The sequence below is a fragment of the Balaenoptera ricei genome, chromosome 18, assembly GCF_028023285.1.
Source record: "Balaenoptera ricei isolate mBalRic1 chromosome 18, mBalRic1.hap2, whole genome shotgun sequence".
Taxonomy (NCBI): domain Eukaryota; kingdom Metazoa; phylum Chordata; class Mammalia; order Artiodactyla; family Balaenopteridae; genus Balaenoptera; species Balaenoptera ricei.
In genome coordinates, this window is record NC_082656.1 from 10202702 (window position 1) to 10223447 (window position 20746).

Genomic DNA, 20746 nt, shown 5'->3' on the forward strand with positions numbered 1-20746 from the left:
ACTATTCTTAATTATTGCTGTTCTTCCACATTACCTTTTAAAAATTATGTGAGGTTTTATATTTATGAATTGTTTTATACGTTTGTAATTGCCAGTTATCATTTGGCTGCAATTTTCTACTTCTCAGTTTTTAAAAGTCATTATTATTCCGTTCACTGGACTTCAGTTTTTTTCTTTTTCCTTCTAACATGAATGAATCTCCATTAGAAAAAAAATGGTTGAGAACACCTAAAACCATGATAGTGCTCTAAGAATCAGAGTACTTTGTATCTGAGTAATTATAAACAGTTTAAACCAAGGAAAGAAAGGCATATGTTCTGTGTTTCATTTTAAATGAAACTTGTTACAAATCCCCTCATGATGAACGGAGGTGTGATGTAAAACACACTACTCATTAGAAATGCTACCTGTTTTATTTTGGGGAGCATTATTAAACAACCCTACTTTGTTGACTAAATGTAGTTAGTAATTTATGATATTTATTTATTATGGCTATTAACATCACCACTTATCTTGGCTAATTTTGTCCTTAAGCATTATGTGAGATGATGTAGTTTACTTTCAGTCAAGGATTGGTGGAGTTTGATACAGTAATTAGATTAGAACTTCAGTGTCAGATTTGCTTTCAAATGTATTTTCTATTCATTAATTTTGGGTTCCATTTGCTTACTTTTTAAACTTCCCTCCTATTTCCTAAAAACGTAATTTGTAAATGGATATGTAGTGAACATCTGTGGAAAGAAGTATTTCTCCGAGGAGAAATTTCAAAATAAGATGATTCAGCTCTTATAGTGTCTTAACTGTTATAGACATCTTTTTTTTTTTGGCCGCGCGGCTTGTGAGATCTTAGTTCCCCAGCCAGGGATTGAAACTGGGCCCTGGCAGTGAACATGCCAACTCCTAACCACTGGACCACCAGGGAATTCCCTAGACATCTTTTTATCAGCGTTATTTTTGCCACAATCAATGGACTTATTAATACTTTTCGTTTTACCCTAACAATACTGGTATTCACATTTTGACTTGGTATTGGGATCAATTTTTCTGTTTTTTGTATACTGGCAATATATAATCTTTTCGTCAGTCACTGGCAGTTGAATTTCTATAGCCTTAATACTGCTTTTTTATGGTGTTGGAGATACTGTTCTCAGACTTTCTAATCTGTTGGCTTGTTATGCTTTAAATCTCATCCAAACTGCCTGTCATTTCTGTTAAGTTATTCTTTGGAAGTAAGTTTGAATTAATCTGCTGTACTCAATTTAATGGCTCTTCTCCCCAGTGGTGAGCCACATTTATTATTGTGTTGTTAAAATAGTATCATTTCATGTTTGTAACCAATTTATTTATTTATTTAAAAAAATTTTTTTTAATTAATTTATTTCTAGCCGCATTGGGTCTTCATTGCTGCGTGCGGGCTTTCGCTAGTTGCAGCGAGCAGGGGGCTACTCTTCGTTGCAGTGTGCGGGCTTCTCATTGCGGTGGCTTCTCTTGTAGCAGAGCACGCGCTCTAGGCACGCGGGCTCAGTAGTTGTGGCTCGTGGGCTCTAGAGCTCAGGCTCAATAGTTGTGGCGTACGGGCCTAGTTGTTCTGTGTCATGTGGGATCTTCCCGGACCAGTTATCGAACTCGTGTCCCCTGCATTGGCAAGCGGATTCTCAACCACTGCGCCACTAGGGAAGCCCTGCAATCAATTTAAATAGACTAACACACTGCACGTGTTCCAGTAATAATTGATATAATTTGATATATGGATGAATTAAATTAACTCCTAAACTGGTAAGAGTACTGATTCAGACCATAGTTGTTTTTGGTAGCAGTACATTTAAAACTCTTGACATTTGATACAGATAAAATATTTTAGTATCTAAGCTTACCATACTAGTTGAGCAATGCCAATTATTTATTTATTTTTTTTAACATCCTTATTGGAGTATAATTGCTTTACAATGTTGTGTTAGTTGCTGCTGTATAACAAAATGAATCAGCTATATGTATACATATATCCCCATATCTTCTCCCTCTTGCGTCTCCCTCCCACCCTCCCTATCCCACCCCTTTAGGTGGACACAAAGCACCGAGCTGATCTCCCTATGCTATAGCAATGCCAATTATAATACAGATAGTTTGGAAAAAGTAAAAATATAAGGATATATTTATATGACTTTTAAATATTACCACAAAAATAGCCATTTCTCAGGAGGTCTTTTTCAGCTGTTATGCTGTACTGTATTATGAACCTTTAACCATTGATCAGTATTAATCAGAATTATTGATCAGAATTAGTCATTAACATTACTGAACTAACTGTGTCTACCTCTTTTTCAGTAGCCCTGATGTTTTGGTCATATAGTTGTAGCCATTGTATCAACCCCACTGCCTTAAATGTGCTTCCATTCCAGATGGAAGTCAGTCCCATTAAGCAAATTTCTGTTAAACACTTTGTGTTGAGTATAGTGATGTCTTCCTAGCTACAGTTCCTGTTGTACAAAATTCTACAAATGTGTATTTATGTACTTGTGCTTTTCCCACAAATGTGAGAATTTAGGATACTATATTTGTAAGCATATGTGTGATTTTTCTTGAGGATAATTTTTAAAATTACAAGAAAACATGGGATCTTGGGAAGAGAAAAAGGAGGTAAAATATATAGAAGAGAGGTTTATGTAGATATTTTTCTAATGAAGTGTGGGAAAAATATAGGAAACCAAAGGAAAGAAATCGAGACATGTGAAAGCTTCAGAGTAAGAGTAGTGTTCTACTGTGGTTGTTTGTGCACTGGCATTAAGTTCTCTTAAACATAAAACAATGCATTAGGAAGGGTTTCCAGAATATCTCACAGAATACTGGCATTTTCTCCTTCAATTAACCTAAGTTACATAAGGTAACTGAATCATAAAATTGTAAAACACTGATCATTTGGTGGAGATCCAAGGAAAAATGCTTCTTAAAATGCGTATTTATAACAAAGCAAAAACACATTCATAAGCATCTTGAGAAAATTGATGGGCTAAGGAAATCCCAAATAGTTCTTAGGAAGAGGAGTTGTTATTGAACGAGGCCAATTATTACTATTTAAAAGTACTTAAAATGGGGCTTCCCTGGTGGCGCAGTGCTTAAGAATCCGCCTGCCAATGCAGGGGACATGGATTCGAGCCCTGGTCCGGGAGGGAAGATCCCACATGCTGCATAGCAGCTAAGCCCGTGCGCCACAACTGCTGAGCCCATGTGCCGCAGCTACTGAAGCCTGCGTGCCTAGAGCCCGTGCTCCGCAACAAGAGAAGCCACTGTAATGAGAAGCCCACGCACTGCAACGAAGAGTAGCTCCCGCTCGCCACAACTAGAGAAAGCCCATGCACAGCAACGAAGACCCAATGCAGCCAAAAATAAATAAATAAAATAAATAAATTTATTAAAACAAAAGTACTTAAAATGCCATTAGTTCGTTTATTTAATGAGCTGTTTGTCATTATTTTAGACTCACTTATAGCGACAGTCCCCTAACTGTGCTTTAGCTCTAAGGCCTTAAATACTTCATGCCTGCTTTCTTTTACAGTAACACATTTTGGGAATATAACTGTTATGTTGATAAGTAATGCTAGGTGAAGGAATAAAGTTAAAACAACTCCAATGCTTGAGGAAAACAGTTATAAATACTAAGAGTATTTATAGCAATGCCCCAAATATAATATGTCCAAAGAGTATTTTATATGAAAAGAATTGCATTTCTTGTATTTGAAGTGAGTTAAATATACATGCATCAAAATAGATTCGAGGTAGAACAAAGTAATGCATATAAAGAAAAGCAGAACCAAAAATCAGAAGAAAATGCAGATGAATATCCAATCTTTGGATAGGAGGAAAGGACCTTTTTTAAATCACAAAAGCAATCAGAAATCAAAGGAAAAAACAGTTGATAATTCTTGTTACATAAAAATTTTTAAGTTTGTAAAAGTTGTGAAGTTTGTTAAAAATTTAAAGAGCAAATAAATTAGAGAAAATATTTGGCCTTAGTATGTCAATATATTTTAAAAATACCCTAATATAATTCAGAAAGGAACCTAAGCAGATTTTTTTAAAAGGAATTATACATAAAAGCTCTACTTTTCTCACTTCCCAAATGTTTTAAAAATTAATTTTCAATTCTGACAAAGATGCAGTGGGTATAAGGTTGCCATATGTAATAAATAAAAATAGGAAGCCCAGTTAGATTTAAATTACACATAAGCAACAAATATGCAATGTTTGGGGCATATTTATATTAAAAGCTTATTTTCTGTTTATCTGAAATTCAAATTTAACTGGCAGCTTTTATTTTTTCTGGCAGTCCTAAGTGTGGACTCCCTCATGTAACTGGTAGGAGTTCCGATTTTAATAAACTTTTTGGAAAGTAATATGTCATTAATACACCAAGAACCCTAAAAATAGTTATGACTTTTGACTTAATAGTTTTAATTCTGGTAAATTAGATCAAGGAAATAATCAGTTGACTAGAAAGATATGGGTATGAGGAGCTGTATTTGTAATAGAAAATTAGGAACAAATATATAGTAAGGGGGTAGGTTACATAAACATATCTTTGCAATAGGGTATTAAGCAATCCTTAAAAATGAGGTTGAAGAAGAGTGTTGACTTGGAAAGATAAGTGAAAATCATATTACAAAATGGTATAATAGGTGTCCTTTTTCCAAATATATAGAAATAAATCTTAATGTATATACTTCCAAATGGTAACAGTCCCTGAGTATGGATGATGGGGTTATAGCTAATTTTATTTGATTTTTCCTTTTGTTGTACTTGTGCTTTCTGATTTCTGTATAATGAGATGAATTATGTAAGAGTTACAAAAATTATAAATTGTTTACATCTGTACACTAAAAAGTCTCTTGGAGTGGATGTATAATGAAACAAAATCCAGTGGTTTATTACTTACAAGAGATGCATCTAAAAATTATTCAGAAAAATCACAAATGAAACAATGAGCATACTTGTATCAAACTAAGTAAAGCATCAATATTAATATCATGTTAAGTAGAACTTATAGCAGAAAGCAATGCATAGGATAATTTTAAAATACTGCAATAAAAGATATACCATAGAGAAAAGATAATGACAGCCAGGGGAAGGAAGACTTTTGGAAGTAGAATATGTAATTGAGAAAAAGAGGACATGGCAGACTCCAGAAAACTGACTAAAGAATTTGGAAGAGGTTCTTAACCTGGAACCACTGGTTGAAAAAAATCCAAATGTACAAGGCCCATCACTTCTTAAAAGTAGAACACTGCATAGAAAGCTTTTTGACACAACATAGTTTCATGAAAAGGACTAAAGCTATTGCTGTGAAGTAGACTGGTGAGGAAAATGTGATGTCTGAACCACAACGTAACGCTCTGAATGTTTGGCATATAGGTAAGGTTTTGCAAAATCAGGCCTCTCAGGAAATAGCAGAGATATGTAGCTAGCAGACTTAATACTGGAAAAAAGTGGTACATTTTGGTTAACTAAACCAATTGTAAGTTTGTAATAAGTCTTTTATTTAAAAATTCCAGGAATGCCTAAAAAGATTACAGTCTTGTGCTATACAATAATACTAACTTAGAGAATTCAACAAGGTTTGTTGTTTTAATATACATCTTACTATACAACTATTAGTCTGTCTTCAATTACACAAAAAAGAAATGATGATACTTAGGATTTTAAAAACATAATTAGGGCTTCCCTGGTGGCGCAGTGGTTGAGAATCTGCCTGCCAGTGCAGGGGACGTGGGTTCGGGCCCTGGTCTGGGGGGATCCCGCATGCCGCGGAGCAACTAAGCCCGTGAGCCACGGCTGCTGAGCCTGCGCGTCTGGAGCCTGTGCCCCACAGCAGGAGAGGCCACGATAGTGAGAGGCCCGCGCACCGCGATGAAGAGTGGCCCCCGCTCGCCGCAACTAGGGAAAGCCCTAGCACAGAAACGAAGACCCAACATAGCAATCAATCAATCAATCAATCAATAAATCTTTAAAAAAAAAAAATTAAAATGGTAGATACCTCAATAAATTTTCCAAAGCAGAAACAATTAACATTCTCATACAGTGAAATAGCCAGTAAATCTCAAAGTGTAAACCCCAGCATGGCTTCAGCATCACTTGGGAACTTGTTAGAAATACAAATTCTAGAGCCCTACCTCGAACCTACTAAATCAGAAACTCTGAGGGTAGGGCCCATGTTTTAAAATTTAAAACTCAGTGTTTTAGCAAGTTCTCCAAGCTATCTTGATGGATGTTAAAGTCTGAGAACCACAAAATTAGATAAGATAATGGAAGTTTAAACAAAAATCCAAGCTTCTTGGAATTAAAAAATAACCATAGTGTCTAAAAGGAAACAAAGAATACAGAAACAGATTCCTCTGAATGTTATCAAATATTGTGAAACTCCTCTGTGCAAAGAAGATACTGTGCTAGACACTTGAGGATTATTAATGAACAAAGGGGTAGAAATACAGCTCTCACTGAGTTTTCATTTTAATGGAATTATGTAATGCTATAGCTAGATTTTTTATTCTATGAGCAAGACTTTTATTAAATAATTTAGAAAATGAAAAAGAAGAAAGCAAAAGGAAGACTACAGTAAAGATAAAAGCAATGATAGTAAATGCATTAGAAAATAGGAAAAAAAAAAGTGAAGAAATCACAAAATAGTAAATGTGGAAAGTCCGGTAAAAATTAGAAGTGATGGAGGTGTTATAACATGTAGAAAACATATGTTAAATATGTATATATAACTTACCACTATCAAATTTGAATTTCATGAAGAGGATGATTTCTAGGAAAATCAAAACTACTTAAAAAAAATCTAATGCTATTCTACCAATAACAGAAAAAGAATTTTTTAAAAGTTACCCAGTTAATTACTTCCCCCAAAAGGCTCTGGTTCTAAATGGTACTGGTGAAATCTTTTATCCTTAAGAGGAATAGATAGATCCATATATAGAACATAGAGAAAAATATAGAAAGATATCCAGTTCATTCTAAGCAAATATAATCATCCTACCAAACCCTTGGAAAAAAGCATGAAAATTATACATCACTTTCACTTATGACTATGCATATGAATAATATAATATTAGCACATAGATTTAATAGTATATTAAAAGAATAATTTACCATGGCCCAAAAGGGTCTGTTCTTTGAATATAAGTATGACAGTTTGCATTACTTACTTTTCACAAATATTCATTCTCCCTTCCCCACGCTGTTGAAGGAGTATATTTCTATACCTCATTGATGCTGTGCTTGACCATGTGACTTGCTTTGGCCAGTGGAATCTGAATCATTGTCAGATTTGCCATTTTCAAGCACAAGCATTAAGAACAGTTCCATGATTCATCTCAACCCATCTTTTCTCCTCTGTTATGATTACTGTTGCTCCTTCAACCTGGACACAGGAGGAAAACAGTGGAGCTGACCTACAGTCAACCTGCAGGCTGTAATAGAGCTTGCAGTCTACAGCCTTGATGTAACATGTTTGTGTTACAAAGATTTGGGGGTTTTTTGGTTACTGCAGCAGAAGCTAATATAATAAGGATGCTTCAATATCAAGAAATGTATTGATATCACATTGTATCAATAGGTAAAATAAAATCATGTACTGTTTTATCCATTGTATTTACAAAATCATTTAGTGGAATTCTATACTTAAATGTTTTTTGAAAAGCATAACTTAGAAGACTAATTCCTTCACATGTTAAGATGTGTATTTCAAACCAATGCCCATTTTAACCTTATTTAAAAATAAAATACTGAGTCATTCCTTTTAAAACTGGGATAAATAGGGAATTCTGCTCTCACCAATTTTTACATTGAAGTGTTTTGCAAATTCTAGAGAAGGTAGTAGGAATGTAGTGGAGGAGAGAAAGTATTATTAACAGAGGATATGCTGGCTTAACTAGGAAGTTGCAATGACTTACTGAAGACTCTGTTATGATGCCCGTTGGGAGACCACACCCTGAAAGGATGGAGTTCTTTTTTACATGATATGTAAATGCTTTAAATTAGAGACTGGGACTTCCCTGGTGGCGCAGTGGTTAAGAATCCGCCTGCCAATGTAGGGGACATGGGTTTGATCCCTGGTCCGGGAAGATCCCACATGCTGTGGAGCAACTAAGCCCATCCGCCACAACTACTGAGCCCGCGCGCCTAGAGCCCGTGTTCCACAACAAGAGAAGCTACCACAATGAGAAGCCCGCTCACCGCAGCAAAGAGTAGCCCCTGCTCGCCACAACTAGAGAAAGCCTGTGCGTAGCAACGAAGATGCAACACAGCCAAAAATAAATAAACAAACAAAAAAATAAATTAAAAAAAATATCAGAGACCATTACACGGTGCTGTTTCCCTCATAGACTACATGGTTCTAGAAATTAAGAAATGAATGTGTAATAACTCACTTGCAGAATTTCTGCTTTCCGTACCACAGCTTTGAGCGCTTCTGGTTTAGAGTTCTTAGTCCTCAAGCACAGAATGCTTCCATCAGGGACACAACAATGATTCCATTTAATTGGAAGATGATACTTCCGACTAGCAATTTGGGACTCCTATGTCACTGAACCAACACAGAAAGAAAGAAAAAAAAAAAGATGCAGTGATTAATCTATGCTACAATGTAAAAATTGGGTTGGAGGCAAAAAGGACTATGTTTGGATCCTAGGAGATTCTCAGGGGGCACATCTTATTACTTCCATGCCCAATAGTAAAGGTAAATGTAAAACTATAGCAACCAAAAAAGGCGGAACAATTGAGGATGCACACCCTTCAGGAATGAAGGTTGGGTCACTCAGGTAAAGGGCTCAGAGCAGTCAAGGTTTTGGCTGAGGGTAAGGGAAAGATGGAATGGGTAAAGAAGAAATCCATAGATACCATCTACAGCTGTGACACTAATTACAGAAATGAGTATCACCTTTGCATATTTTCTCCTTGCTATATGCATGTGTTTATATATACTAACCATTTTCTTCTCTCTCATTTTTATTTTTATATACAAGCTTCTGGAAACAACTTTATGATTTAGTCTTTGGGTAACAGAATATTCAGTGAAACTGTGACTAAATTTGAGGATTTTTTACTATAGCCTGTGATGGACACATTAACTGTTCGGACTGTGTATGTATCTTTCATTTTGGGGAAAGGGGGAGAGCTTTTATACTTGTAAGGTGGATAGCTGTATCATGTTTGTTGGAAATATATTTTGTTGCTATATAGGAATTAAAATGTGTGTAGAAAGTTGCATATGGAAATGAATGACCAAAGGAATGAAATGTGCCCATTATCAATATATTGCCTCTCAGTTCCAAATTTCCCTTCCTTTCCTGTTCTATGAAAATGGATTTGGGACCTTTAAACTTTTTTTTTAACTTTTTTTTTTTTTTTTTCCCCTTTGCCAGCTGTCAATAAAGTTTGTCAGCAGAGGGTACTGGAAAGGCATTGTAGGAAGAAAGGGTTTTCCTTCCTGGTTCCAGTAAGCCCACTTGGTAGATTCATGTTGCCTGTGTGGCTTCTCCAGCTCCCAGCTCTTGCAGTACAGGCAGCTATTCCAGCTCCCAGCTCCGGAATTACATGACAGTCAGCAGTGCCCACCGGCTAGCAGCTACCCCCTCCCTGGCAATTCCCATTGGGTAATTTTGTATCAGAGTGTCTCCAGGGATATACTTCTCTATGAAAAGATGTTACCAGCACCCTAGTGGGGGATTTCCAGCAAGTTTTGCTGGTGCAGCTCCACAGTGACTTCTCTGTCATTCAGTGAGCCATGGTCATGCCCACTTCAACAAGGTCTGAATCTCAGATGGGAGGGAGGGGGTCTTTCCTTAGGTACACCATCTCAGCTCTAGGGATAGTGGCTTCTCCTTATATCTCCAATTCTGTAGTTTTTAAGAGGTTTTGTTTATTTTTTTACTAGTCAATTCTTCATTCTTTGAATACTCAGCTATATGTAATAATTCTTTATATTAAATCTGTTCAAATTGCTATATGGTTTCTCTCTCTCTAGGGTATGAATTCTGAAGAACAGAAAGAAAAATGAACAGTCTCAGAGACCTGTAGGACACATGAGCATACAAACATGTATATATCAGGAGCCTTAGAAAGGAGAGAGATAGAAGAATGTGTGAGGTAAGAAAATTTGTGAAGAAAAGATGACCCCAAACTTTCCAAATTTGATGGAAAATTTTAATCTATGTATCCAAGAAGCTCAATGAGCTTTAAAGAGTATTAACCAAAAGAAATCCATACCAAGATACATTAGTCAAACTGTCGAAAGCCAAAAACAAAGAGAACATCTTGAATCCAGCAAGAGAAAAATGACCCATCATATACAGTGCAACCACAATAAGATTAAGAGCTGACTTCTCATCAGAAACAGGGGCCAGAAAGCAGCAGGATGACATATTCAAAGAAAAAACTGTCAACCAAGAATTCAATATTCAGCAAAACTACACTTCAAAAAAATGAAAAAGGAATAAAGAAATTCTCAGATAAAGAGAATTTGTTGTTAGCAGATTTGCCTTACAAGAAATACTAAAGAAGATCTTCAGGCTGAACAGAAATGACAGCAGATGGAACTTGAATCCACATGAACAAATGAAGAACAATGGAAAAAGTAATTACGTTAAAAGACATGGACGACCTTAAATGCATATTACTGAATGAAAGAAGCCAATCTGAAAAGGCTCCATACTGTATGATTCCAACTATATTACATTCTAGAAAAGGCAAAATATGGAGATTGTCAAAAGATCAGTGATTGCAGGGAGGCTGGAGAGAGATTAATAGGTAGAGCGCAGAATGATTTTTGAGAGTGAAAATACTATGTGTGATATTTTAATGATGGATGCATGTCATTATACATTGGTCCAAACCCACAGAATGTACAACACCAAGAGTGAACCCTAAGGTAAACTATGGACATTGGGTGATGTGATGTGTCAGTGTAGGTTCATCCTTGGTAACATATGTACCATTCTGGTGAGTGATGTTGATAATGGGGGAGGCTCTCTGTGCCTATGTGGGAGCAGGGGGTATATGGGAAATCTCTGTACCTCCTTCTCAAATTTGGGTTGTAAGCCTAAAACTTCCATAAAACAAAGTCTTATGGAAAGAAATGTAATTACAGAGGTAAATATAAAGGACTATATAAATACTTGTTTTTTGTCTTTTATTCTCTTAACTGATTTAAAAGATAATTGCATAAGACAATAAAACTGTGTTATTGGGCTTATATACAGATAAGATATGTGACAATAATAACATGAGGGGGGAGGAAATGGAGCTATATTGGAGCAAAATTTCTATATTTTACTGGCATTAAATTAGTATTAATCTGAAGTAGATTGTGATTACTTATAGTAGATTGTACTAAATTAGATTATTGTAAAGCCAAGAACAACCACTAAGAAAACTTTAAACTCCCCCCAAAAAAGGAATTAAAGTGGTATACTAAAAAAATCTATTTAACATAAAAGAAGACAGTAAAAGAAAAACAGAGGACACAGAAGTCTTGAGACATATTGAAAACAAATACCAAAGTAGCATAAGTCCAACTAATCAATATTTTCATTGCATGTAAATAGGGTAAATCCTTCAATCAAAAGGCAGAGATTGTCAGACTGCATCAAAACAAAACAAAACAAGATCTAACTATATGCTGTCTACAAGAGACAGGTTTTAAATTCAAAGATACAAGTAGACAAAGTTAAAATACGGGAAAAAGATACACCACACAGACAGTAACCATAAAAGAGCTGGAGTAAATATTCTAATATCACAAAAAATATACATTAAGACAAAAAACACTTGGACAAAGAGGGACATTTCATAATGATAAAATGGTCAGTTCAATAGGAAAATAGAATAGTTATGAATGTATACATAATCAACATATATCCCCCAAGTACAGGAGTCAATAAATGACAGAATTAAAGAGAGAAATAGACAATAATAGTTGGAGACTTCAATGATCCAGTCTCAATAATTGATAGCACAACTAGATGGAAAATCATCAAGAATATCTTTTATATCACTTAACATTTAATGCTGTCAGCCAACTTGACCTGACATTTATAGAACACTCTAGCAGTGAAATGAAAGCAAGATGCATGTTTTTTCCAAGTGTATGTGGGTGTTCTCCAAAATAGAGCACATGCTAGACCATAAAACATTTCAGTATATTTAAAAGAACTACAATTATATAAAGTAAGTTCTCCAACTGTAACAGAAACAAATTAGAAATCAACAAAAAGGGAAATCTTTTTGTGGTGACAGAAATGTTCTAAGAGTGGCTTGTGGTGCTGGTTGAACAGCTCTGTAATTTATTTTAAAAAAATCATTGAATTGTATACTTAAAATATAAATTATACTTCAGTAAACCTGTTTAAAAATTAATGAAAGGGGAGTCACAGTCACCATAGCAACAAGAGTATAAACTTTTAGAATACCTTTAATGAGAAGTATTTGTGGCCTATATGAATAAAAAATGATAGAGCTTTGAGAGAATTAGAAGTAGAAATTATGCTTCTGTATATCAAAAATAATGCTTCAAGGAAGTCAGCTACTTCCAAATTATTTTATAGATTTAATGCAATTCCAGTGAAAATCATAATGAAATTTTGATTTGGTTTGCTTTTCAACTTGGCACAATCATCCTAAAGTTCATCTGGAAGGTTAAATACACATAAAAAATGTACAGAATATTTTGAAAGAAAGAGAAATGAGTTACACAAGATATACTAGACATTGAACCATATTTTAAAACTATATCTAAAATATTGTAATGCTGATATAGGAATAGAACAATAGTTGAATGAAATATCCAAGAAATATAACATTTTACATATCTTAGTACATATTAAAAGACTACAGCATAATTTGGAATAAATAATTCGGTAATTTTTATTGAAATAAATAGTTGAATTTAACCTTGCAATTACACTCTTGGGACTGTCTTTTATGGAAATAATCCTAAAATGGGGTAGGGTAAAAATATTAATTGTAGCTTTATTCATAATTATGTAAAATTTGAAACAACCTAAACACTGAGTAGGGGATTAGTTAAGATAACCATAGTTAATTTACAACTCACAAGTAGGAATATTATGCTGTTATTAAAATGATTATAACTAATATGTCATTATAAGGGATAATGCTTGTGAATTTTATGTTAAGTGAAATATAGGAAGTAAAATCACATAAATGGTGTGATTCTGACTACAGAAACATAAAGATAACTGTGTAAAGGGAATAATAGGAAATACATATACCAATATGTTAATTGTACTTGTGTTTTATTGTAGTCTGAGTAGAATTTTTTTTTTAATTTTATTTATTTATTTATTTATTTATTTATTTATGGCTGTGTTGGATCTTGTGATTCCTTCATCAAGGATTTGTTATGTGTTAGGAATTCTGTTAGGCACATTAAAGATATAAATGCATTATCTCATTTGTTCTTCATATCTGCCCAATAAGTTAGAAGTTGTCATACTCATTTCACAGCTGGGAGAAGTGAGGTCCAGAAAGATTGAGCTGGCTGGATATGACTGAGAAGAAAAGCCTTGGGGTTGCAAATTCCCCAGAGAGAAAGTTAAGTCACGTGCCAGTAAATGTTGGGATTAGGATAGAAAATGTGTGGTTTATTATAAAGACTGTCCCGTTAGTTTGTAAATTTTAAGTGTGCAAATTTTAAAAGTGCACCTGGGTTTTTCTGGATTCATGTTAGATATTTTGATATAGTAGGTCTGGAATGGGGCCCAGGAATCTTCATTTACAACAAGAGCCCCAGGGGATTCTGAGCTTGTGGTCTGAGGACCACAGTTCGAGAGACTAGCTAATGTTCTGAAGTAACTATGGAAAGATATTGTGAAGTAATCACAGAAGGTTTTAAAATGTGCTTAAGGTCATATATAGCAAGCTAGTACCTGAACTGAAACTAGTATCTAGCTACCCTGACACTTAATCCATTGCTCTTTTTCAATCCAGAGACCTCAGACCTAGGTTTTCTCTGAGCCCAGCATCCAGTCAGCTGGGCCTCAGCAAAGCTGCTGTAGGGGAGAAGCCTTGTTTATTGTAAGGTGGAGCCCAGACCAGCTGAGAAGCTGGATGGCTCTAATTGCATAAGCTTTTCTCGTGAAATTTCTCGAAAAGAAAAGAGTTACCCTGTTAGGTATAAACCTCTTTTCTTATGAAATTTTGTTGTAATTGGAAGGACTGTTTTTGCTATAAATTTCAATGCCCTGGTTAAATTCTCACGAAGTTCTAGTGCTGTTCTGAAATATTTTCTAAGTTGTTGATCATCCTAAACAACTGTTCCTCTTCAGTCCTACCCATGCATAGCCAGATGTTTCTAGAGAATAGTGAGCTAATGGAAAGAGCAAAACTTTGCAGTCAGAAAATATTGGTTGTGTCTTGTCATGCTGTTTAACCAGCTAAGGGACTCTGGGCAAATCCCTGATCCTCTCCATACTTTAATATCTTCACTTAAAAACTTGAGAGAAAGGTATTAGTGCTTAATATCAGAATTCGGGTAAAAGGATTTTGCTGATTGCTCTGTGATATTCAATCTTTAGTTAGTATTAGGTTCATTTTTGTTTTTTTTAAGTATTTATTTATTTATATATGGCTGTGTTGGGTCTTCGTTTCTGTGCGAGGGCTTTCTCTAGTTGTGGCAAGCGGGGGCCACTCTTCATCGCGGTGCGCGGGCCTCTCACTATCGCGGCCTCTCTTGTTGCGGAGCACAGGCTCCAGACGCGCAGGCTCAGTAATTGTGGCTCACGGGCCCAGCTGCTCCGCGGCACGTGAGATCTTCCCAGACCAGGGCTCCAACCCGTGTCCCCTGCATTGGCAGGCAGACTCTCAACCACTGCACCACCAGGGAAGCCCTGGGTTCATTTTTATAGTCTGATGCTACCATATTCATTTCTGAAGCCCCAGATTTGGGGATAATCATGTTTCTTCCTCAGAAACATATGTGACACAACAGTGACTGTGGAGCTTTCTCAGACACAGGTTTCTTAACTGGTGAGGCAAGAAGTGGTGAAAGTAATAACGAATGAAGGTTAATGATGTTGTATTTGCTGTTAAGACTGGCATTTTGCACAATGTAATGGACTCTCAGTATATCAGATTTCTTGTAGAGAAATTCATAAAGAAATGGAAGTTATAAAATCAAGATGATGCTTACTTGTTCTTTTGGAATAATGATGTTTAGATATTCGTAAAGGATGCTGTCAGTGTTTATTCATCCCCTTCCTGCCTCCCTTCCCTTTTTCCTTCCTTCCTTTTATTTCTCACTTATTTATTCCCATTCTGGAAATGACTTATAAAAATAATTTTAAACATTCTGGGTTTGTGGCGGGTCTATCAACTTCTACATGCTTAAATTATCTTGATAATGAATTAGAGACTTAGGTAAAGAAAGACTCCTGCTTCTTACCTGAAGTAGACATTTGGTGATTCATCATGTGAAAAGAGAAAAGTATTTATCAAAGCAACACCAGCTAGATGAAATCATCCTACCTCTCATTCAGTCTGTAGGGCACCATTGAGTACAGTAAGTTAACGCGAGATAAGATATCTTGTGCAAAGAAATCCTTAATGTTTCTTGTTTAGCCATAGATATATAAATTAGGATACTGTGTTGCTCATTTAGAAACTTAAATAAACTGAACTTGATATTTTAAAATTCAGACTTCACTTTGGCATTTAAATGACTTGTGATTATTTCCAAGAAATGATTATTTCCAAGTAGCATAATAATCCTATACAGATCCAGAAAAGAAAAATCTCCTTTTGAAGTTGCATATAGTATTCTACAAAAATGTTTTTAAAAGTCTTGTAACCATTAATTTTGCAATGACCTTATTCAGGGAAATGATTGCTTGCTTTTCTGAAGTTTATGAATTCAAATTCTTGATAAGATTTACTGTTTTATTATTTGTTATACTTTCTTCAGGACGGTAATTGTGTCTTATTTATCTTTATAATCCCAGTACTGGCACTGTGTATACTGTATACTGGGTGGTCTGGAAATGTTTTTTGAACTGCTACTTTGTTCTTTATTGGAAACTCAGAATGGGAAGCTTTGGGAAGTTTCTTTATAATGTTATGTTTTATTTCCTCAAAGTACCACCTATTTTTTCCAGCTGAAAGAAGTTCCATTTAAGCACAAAACTTGACATTCAGATACACCTTAGCTTTGAAAGGATTTGAATACAATTGGAATACAGTAAAGCTAGAGAAGAGAGAAGTTAAGGTGCCTCAAAATATCATGTAATTGGTTTTATGGACTAAATGTGTTCTCCCTAAAATCATATGTTGAAGCACTAACCCCCAATGTGAGTATTAGGTGGTGAGGCCTTTGGGAGGTAATTAGGTTTAGATGAGGTCATGATGGTAGAGTCCCCATAATGAGATTAGTGCCCTTCTAAGAAGATGAAGAGACACCAGAGCTTCTTCTCTCTGCCATATAGGGACACAGGGAGAAGACAACCATCTATGAACCAGGAAGAGAGCCCTCACCGAGAACCAAATTTACTGGTGCCTTGATCTTGGACTTTCCAGTCTCCAGAACTGTGAGAAATTCATGTCTGTTGTTTAAACCACCCTGTCTATGGTATTTTATTATATAAGTGTGAACTATATGTGGATATTATTTTCAGGTTCTGGGAGCTTGATATAAATTAAGGCAATCACTTACACTGTAGGTAGTATCCTAAGAATAGAATATATTTACTTACCTGTCTACCCAGCTATGCCACACTGTAACTTTTTTGAAAATTTTTTTACATAAAAATTTTTTTCACAAACAGAACTTTAACTTGGTTTGAAAACTTAAATTCAAAGGTTTTAGTTTAGACTTTTTTAAAAAGGCCAAAACAGTCTCTATATAGACTGTTTCAAAACATAATATCTTAAGGAAACAGAGGAAATTATTTAAAAGGGAAAAGAATTAGCTTTCAAAAGAAGAAAGGACTGCTTTTGCTTGTTTTTCCCCCTTTCCACAGAATCTAGGATAACTAAAAACATGGGAAATGCCACCTGAAAATGTGGGAGAATTGAATAATAAATCTGGTGAACATTGGGCCACAGTAAAGGGGTCCTTTCAGGCATCATAAAAATTGTTGCCAGGTGAAGTTGAACAGGTCTTGGCAGCAACATCCCAGAGAGAACCAACCACCTTAGAGAGTATATAACTAAAGAATCCATTTGTGCACACAAGCTATCCACCATTTAAAAATTCTTAAAACCCCTCATTGCTCATCTTTAATTTAAATATATATATTTCAGAATCAGTAACATCATCAGGTAAGTTTTAGCTTTTTACTTTTAGGCATTGGTTAGACTGAAAGGATTTAGAAACAAAATCAGAGCCCTTCAAATAAAGTCCCACACAAATGCAATTTTGTGTTTGGTTTGAGTTCTTTCCATGTCTCTTCTGCAATCTGTTGACAATAGTTCCACAGACTTAATTCTTTGTATGGATGGTGTATTTTTCTCAATGCCTTCAGTGTAGGCATTAATAAGCTTTAGAAAAGTGTTATTTCTCTCTAAGGCCACTGTTGCTGCCATTGCATTAAAAAAAATGCTTAAGAATCTTGTCTTTCTGTGTTACCTCCTTAACTTTGTTCAGTTTTTTCTTTGAGTTTGCTATAGAAGTTCATAAGTTTGTAAAGTTATTAATCCAGATAAACTTGGAAGGATTTTTCTTTTTTGGTCTGGATTCCTAACAGATAGATGTTAGCTTTGCACAAAGATGAAATCCTGAATGTTGTTAATTTAGATTAAAAAAAGAAGAAAAAGAAAAGAAATGATCTATAGGACTTAGAGTTCAAAACCTTTGCAAAGAACCTGAACAGGTTTTTGACACTCTGATAAAACTTATTTACTTGAGTTCTTTTATTCCGTTTGTTCTACAGCTGTTTGCTTCCAGATTGAAGGTGTTTTTCCCTTGATAGACTCTGTGTGCAGTCCCTGTGATTATTGCCAGAAATACTCTTTCCTGTTATTTTTTTAATTGTATTACTTAGAAATGCTTCTTTTCCTCCATTACATTTCTTCTGTTTTTAAAATGTCTTTGTGGGTGACTTTAAATGTGTATTACAAATTGGATTTGAGAGATCTGTGCTGGCGTACCTGGCTGAAGGTCTTTACTGCCTTCTGCCAGTGTATCAAGTTCAGTGAATAGCCATGAAACTTCAGATTGCTCTTCATTTTAAATCCCCTAAATTAGCTGCTTTTGAGCACTACTTGCTAATCCCTTGCAATCCAAAGTCATCAAAAAATCATACTGTAATGCTTTTTGTACAATACAGAGATAATTTACAGCATTAGTCAAACAGTTTCAAAGGTGTCATTATTTGATAATAACCCCACCCCAGGGCCGTTATTGTACCATGTAATGTGACTAATGCACTGTCATTTCTTTCTGCTGAAACCACAACCACAAATTGAAGAGTAACACAATCTAGCCTTTGGTTTTCTCAGTCAGCCTGAAAAAACTGGTCATATTTTTAAACTTTAGCAGCTTAATATCTCACTTCAAGTTTTTAAAAAATATTCATAGCTGAGATAGCATTTCCATTGCCATCTGAGTATAATAGATGGTTTATATTCTTGAACGTTATTTGGTTCTGAACCTCGTTTCAGTGTTACCTTTTTCTTATGAGATCTAGAGCCAGTGTAAATTTTGGGTTTAATGTGTGTAAGTGGTGATTTTTGAAGATATTATATCCAAATTTAAAAAGTCAAATCTTCACATTTATTTCAGCTATTTCCTATGGGCTTTTTTTTTTTTTAAACTGAGAAAGCTCTTTCATCCATAATTTTCTTTATGACCGTGCCCTCAAGTGACTGTAAACCTCTGTTTATTCTCCAGTGTGGCTACATGTACCTCTTAGCCTATATAGCCTTATTTTATTTTTCTCTTTGCCTAGAATAACCTTTTTCCATTCCCATGTGTTCATTGTCTGTCCAACACTTAAGCCCAGGTCAAATGGCACTTCCTCCATGATGCTTTCCTGGATTCTCCACAAAAAATAATAAATCTCTTTTTCTTCTGAAATCATATAGTACTTTTAACTTCTCATGCTTAATAATTAGGAAAAGTTTTAAAATGTATACTTCTAAACTCTCCAAAGGTCAGGGATCCTGTCTTATTCATTCTGGAGTGCAAAACTATCACTATATGTTGGTTAAAAAAATGAACTATGCATATAGCAAAACAATGTTAATTTTGTGGGTAAAAGGACAGATTTACCTAAAATGACGCATTAAAAAAAATTGAAACCATGTGTTACAAATATGCTATATGATAAAAATATCAACTAATAATTATAAGTAAAATTATATAAATTTTAGAGGATTTCCTAGCATGATAGTTGGGAGTTGAGAAGAGAAAAACAACCAAGGAAACCCTGTCACCAAGAATTATATTGAGCATAAGTGTTGCAGGAGCTGTTAAGAATGAACGGGGTAAGATACTGCTAAGGATTTTTTCACTGTTTATTTTTTTAAAGTCAGCCACTTTGTTGCTTTTGGTCAAATTAAAAAATAAAGATTTAAAAAAGTTGTATTTTGATAAATTATGTAATCTATTTGGTGACTTTAAATAGAGAGCTATACCAGTAAAGTTTAAAGAAAGCAAATTCCCCATGGATTCTGGAATCTTTGCATACCACTGTGATCAATGACCTGTGCCTCTGAACCTGGGAATGGAGAGAGCATGAGAACGTCAATTGCCCATAGGCTCCTGCAGATTCTAACTCAGCCCAGGACTCTGCCTCAAAACAGATCAAAAGATTGCATAGATGGGAATCATTATTGTCATTAACCTCAACTCATAGCCAGGGACTTGATCCAGAATTTCCTAGCTATTCTCTTCCTTCTCTAATAAGCAACTTCCTAGTTATTCATCCTTCAAGACCCAAATCAATGCCACCTTCTTTGGAAGCCTTTGCCATGCTTGATTACTTTCTCCTTTGTGCTCTTAAAGCACTTGTACCTGTACCTGTTACAGAACGTACCACAATGTTTATACCTCCTCACCTTCTCTAACGGCCTAGACTCAGAGACTAAGTCTAGATTTCCGTACAAGTTCAGCCACTAGCACAGTTTCTGGCATTTCTGAAGACCCTGTATAAGCAAAGATTTTCCCCTTTCATAATAATAGCACTTCATTTTATGTTAAACATTGTGTACTATTGTTTTTAAGGCTGCTCTCACTTTCATTTCTATGGAGGCTGCAAAGAAGAGGTGTGGAAGCTCACATTATCAAGGGCATGGTGAATACAGCCAGTTTCCCCAAGCCTCCTGAAAATTATTTGTCAAAGTAACCTGGGAGAAGTGAGAAATTTGCCAGGTCAGAGACATCTAGTTCCCAGCTGGAGGTTTTTTATAGAATTAGGCAATAGAAGGGGTACTGCCCTCAGGTGCTACCTATTACTAGGCAATCCTTGCAGTGTCTGAATTCCATCCTTCCATAGTCGATTTCTCATTTCATCTAGCTTATAGCAGGCCTGCTATCACTTACCATATTATATAGGTTCTAGCATGTACACTAAATAATTTTGTATTGTGGCTTCAGTTTTCAGCTTCTTAGTTGTCTAATTTGATGGTTCAGTAATCTCTTATTCTTCTATATCTTAAACAAGCCATTGAGTGCCCTTCCTATATTCCCACAGTGCAATTCTTGTGCGTTACTGCACTCATTGGCTTTTTTCCAAAAATT

The 20746-nt window shown here is 35.3% G+C and overlaps 1 protein-coding gene across 4 annotated transcripts in view; it reads left to right on the top strand.

The window, feature by feature from the left end:
* The window catches only part of RFC3 (replication factor C subunit 3), a 775950-nt gene that overhangs the window by 2726 nt on the left and 752478 nt on the right, over positions 1-20746 (top strand). For all 4 annotated transcript variants that reach the window (XM_059902817.1, XM_059902818.1, XM_059902819.1 and 1 more), the window contains exons 2-3: positions 10019-10140; positions 16491-16592. In XM_059902817.1, coding sequence (XP_059758800.1) covers positions 10132-10140; positions 16491-16592 — 111 coding nt within the window. In that variant the 5' untranslated portion in view covers positions 10019-10131. The remainder of the gene's footprint in view (positions 1-10018; positions 10141-16490; positions 16593-20746) is intronic.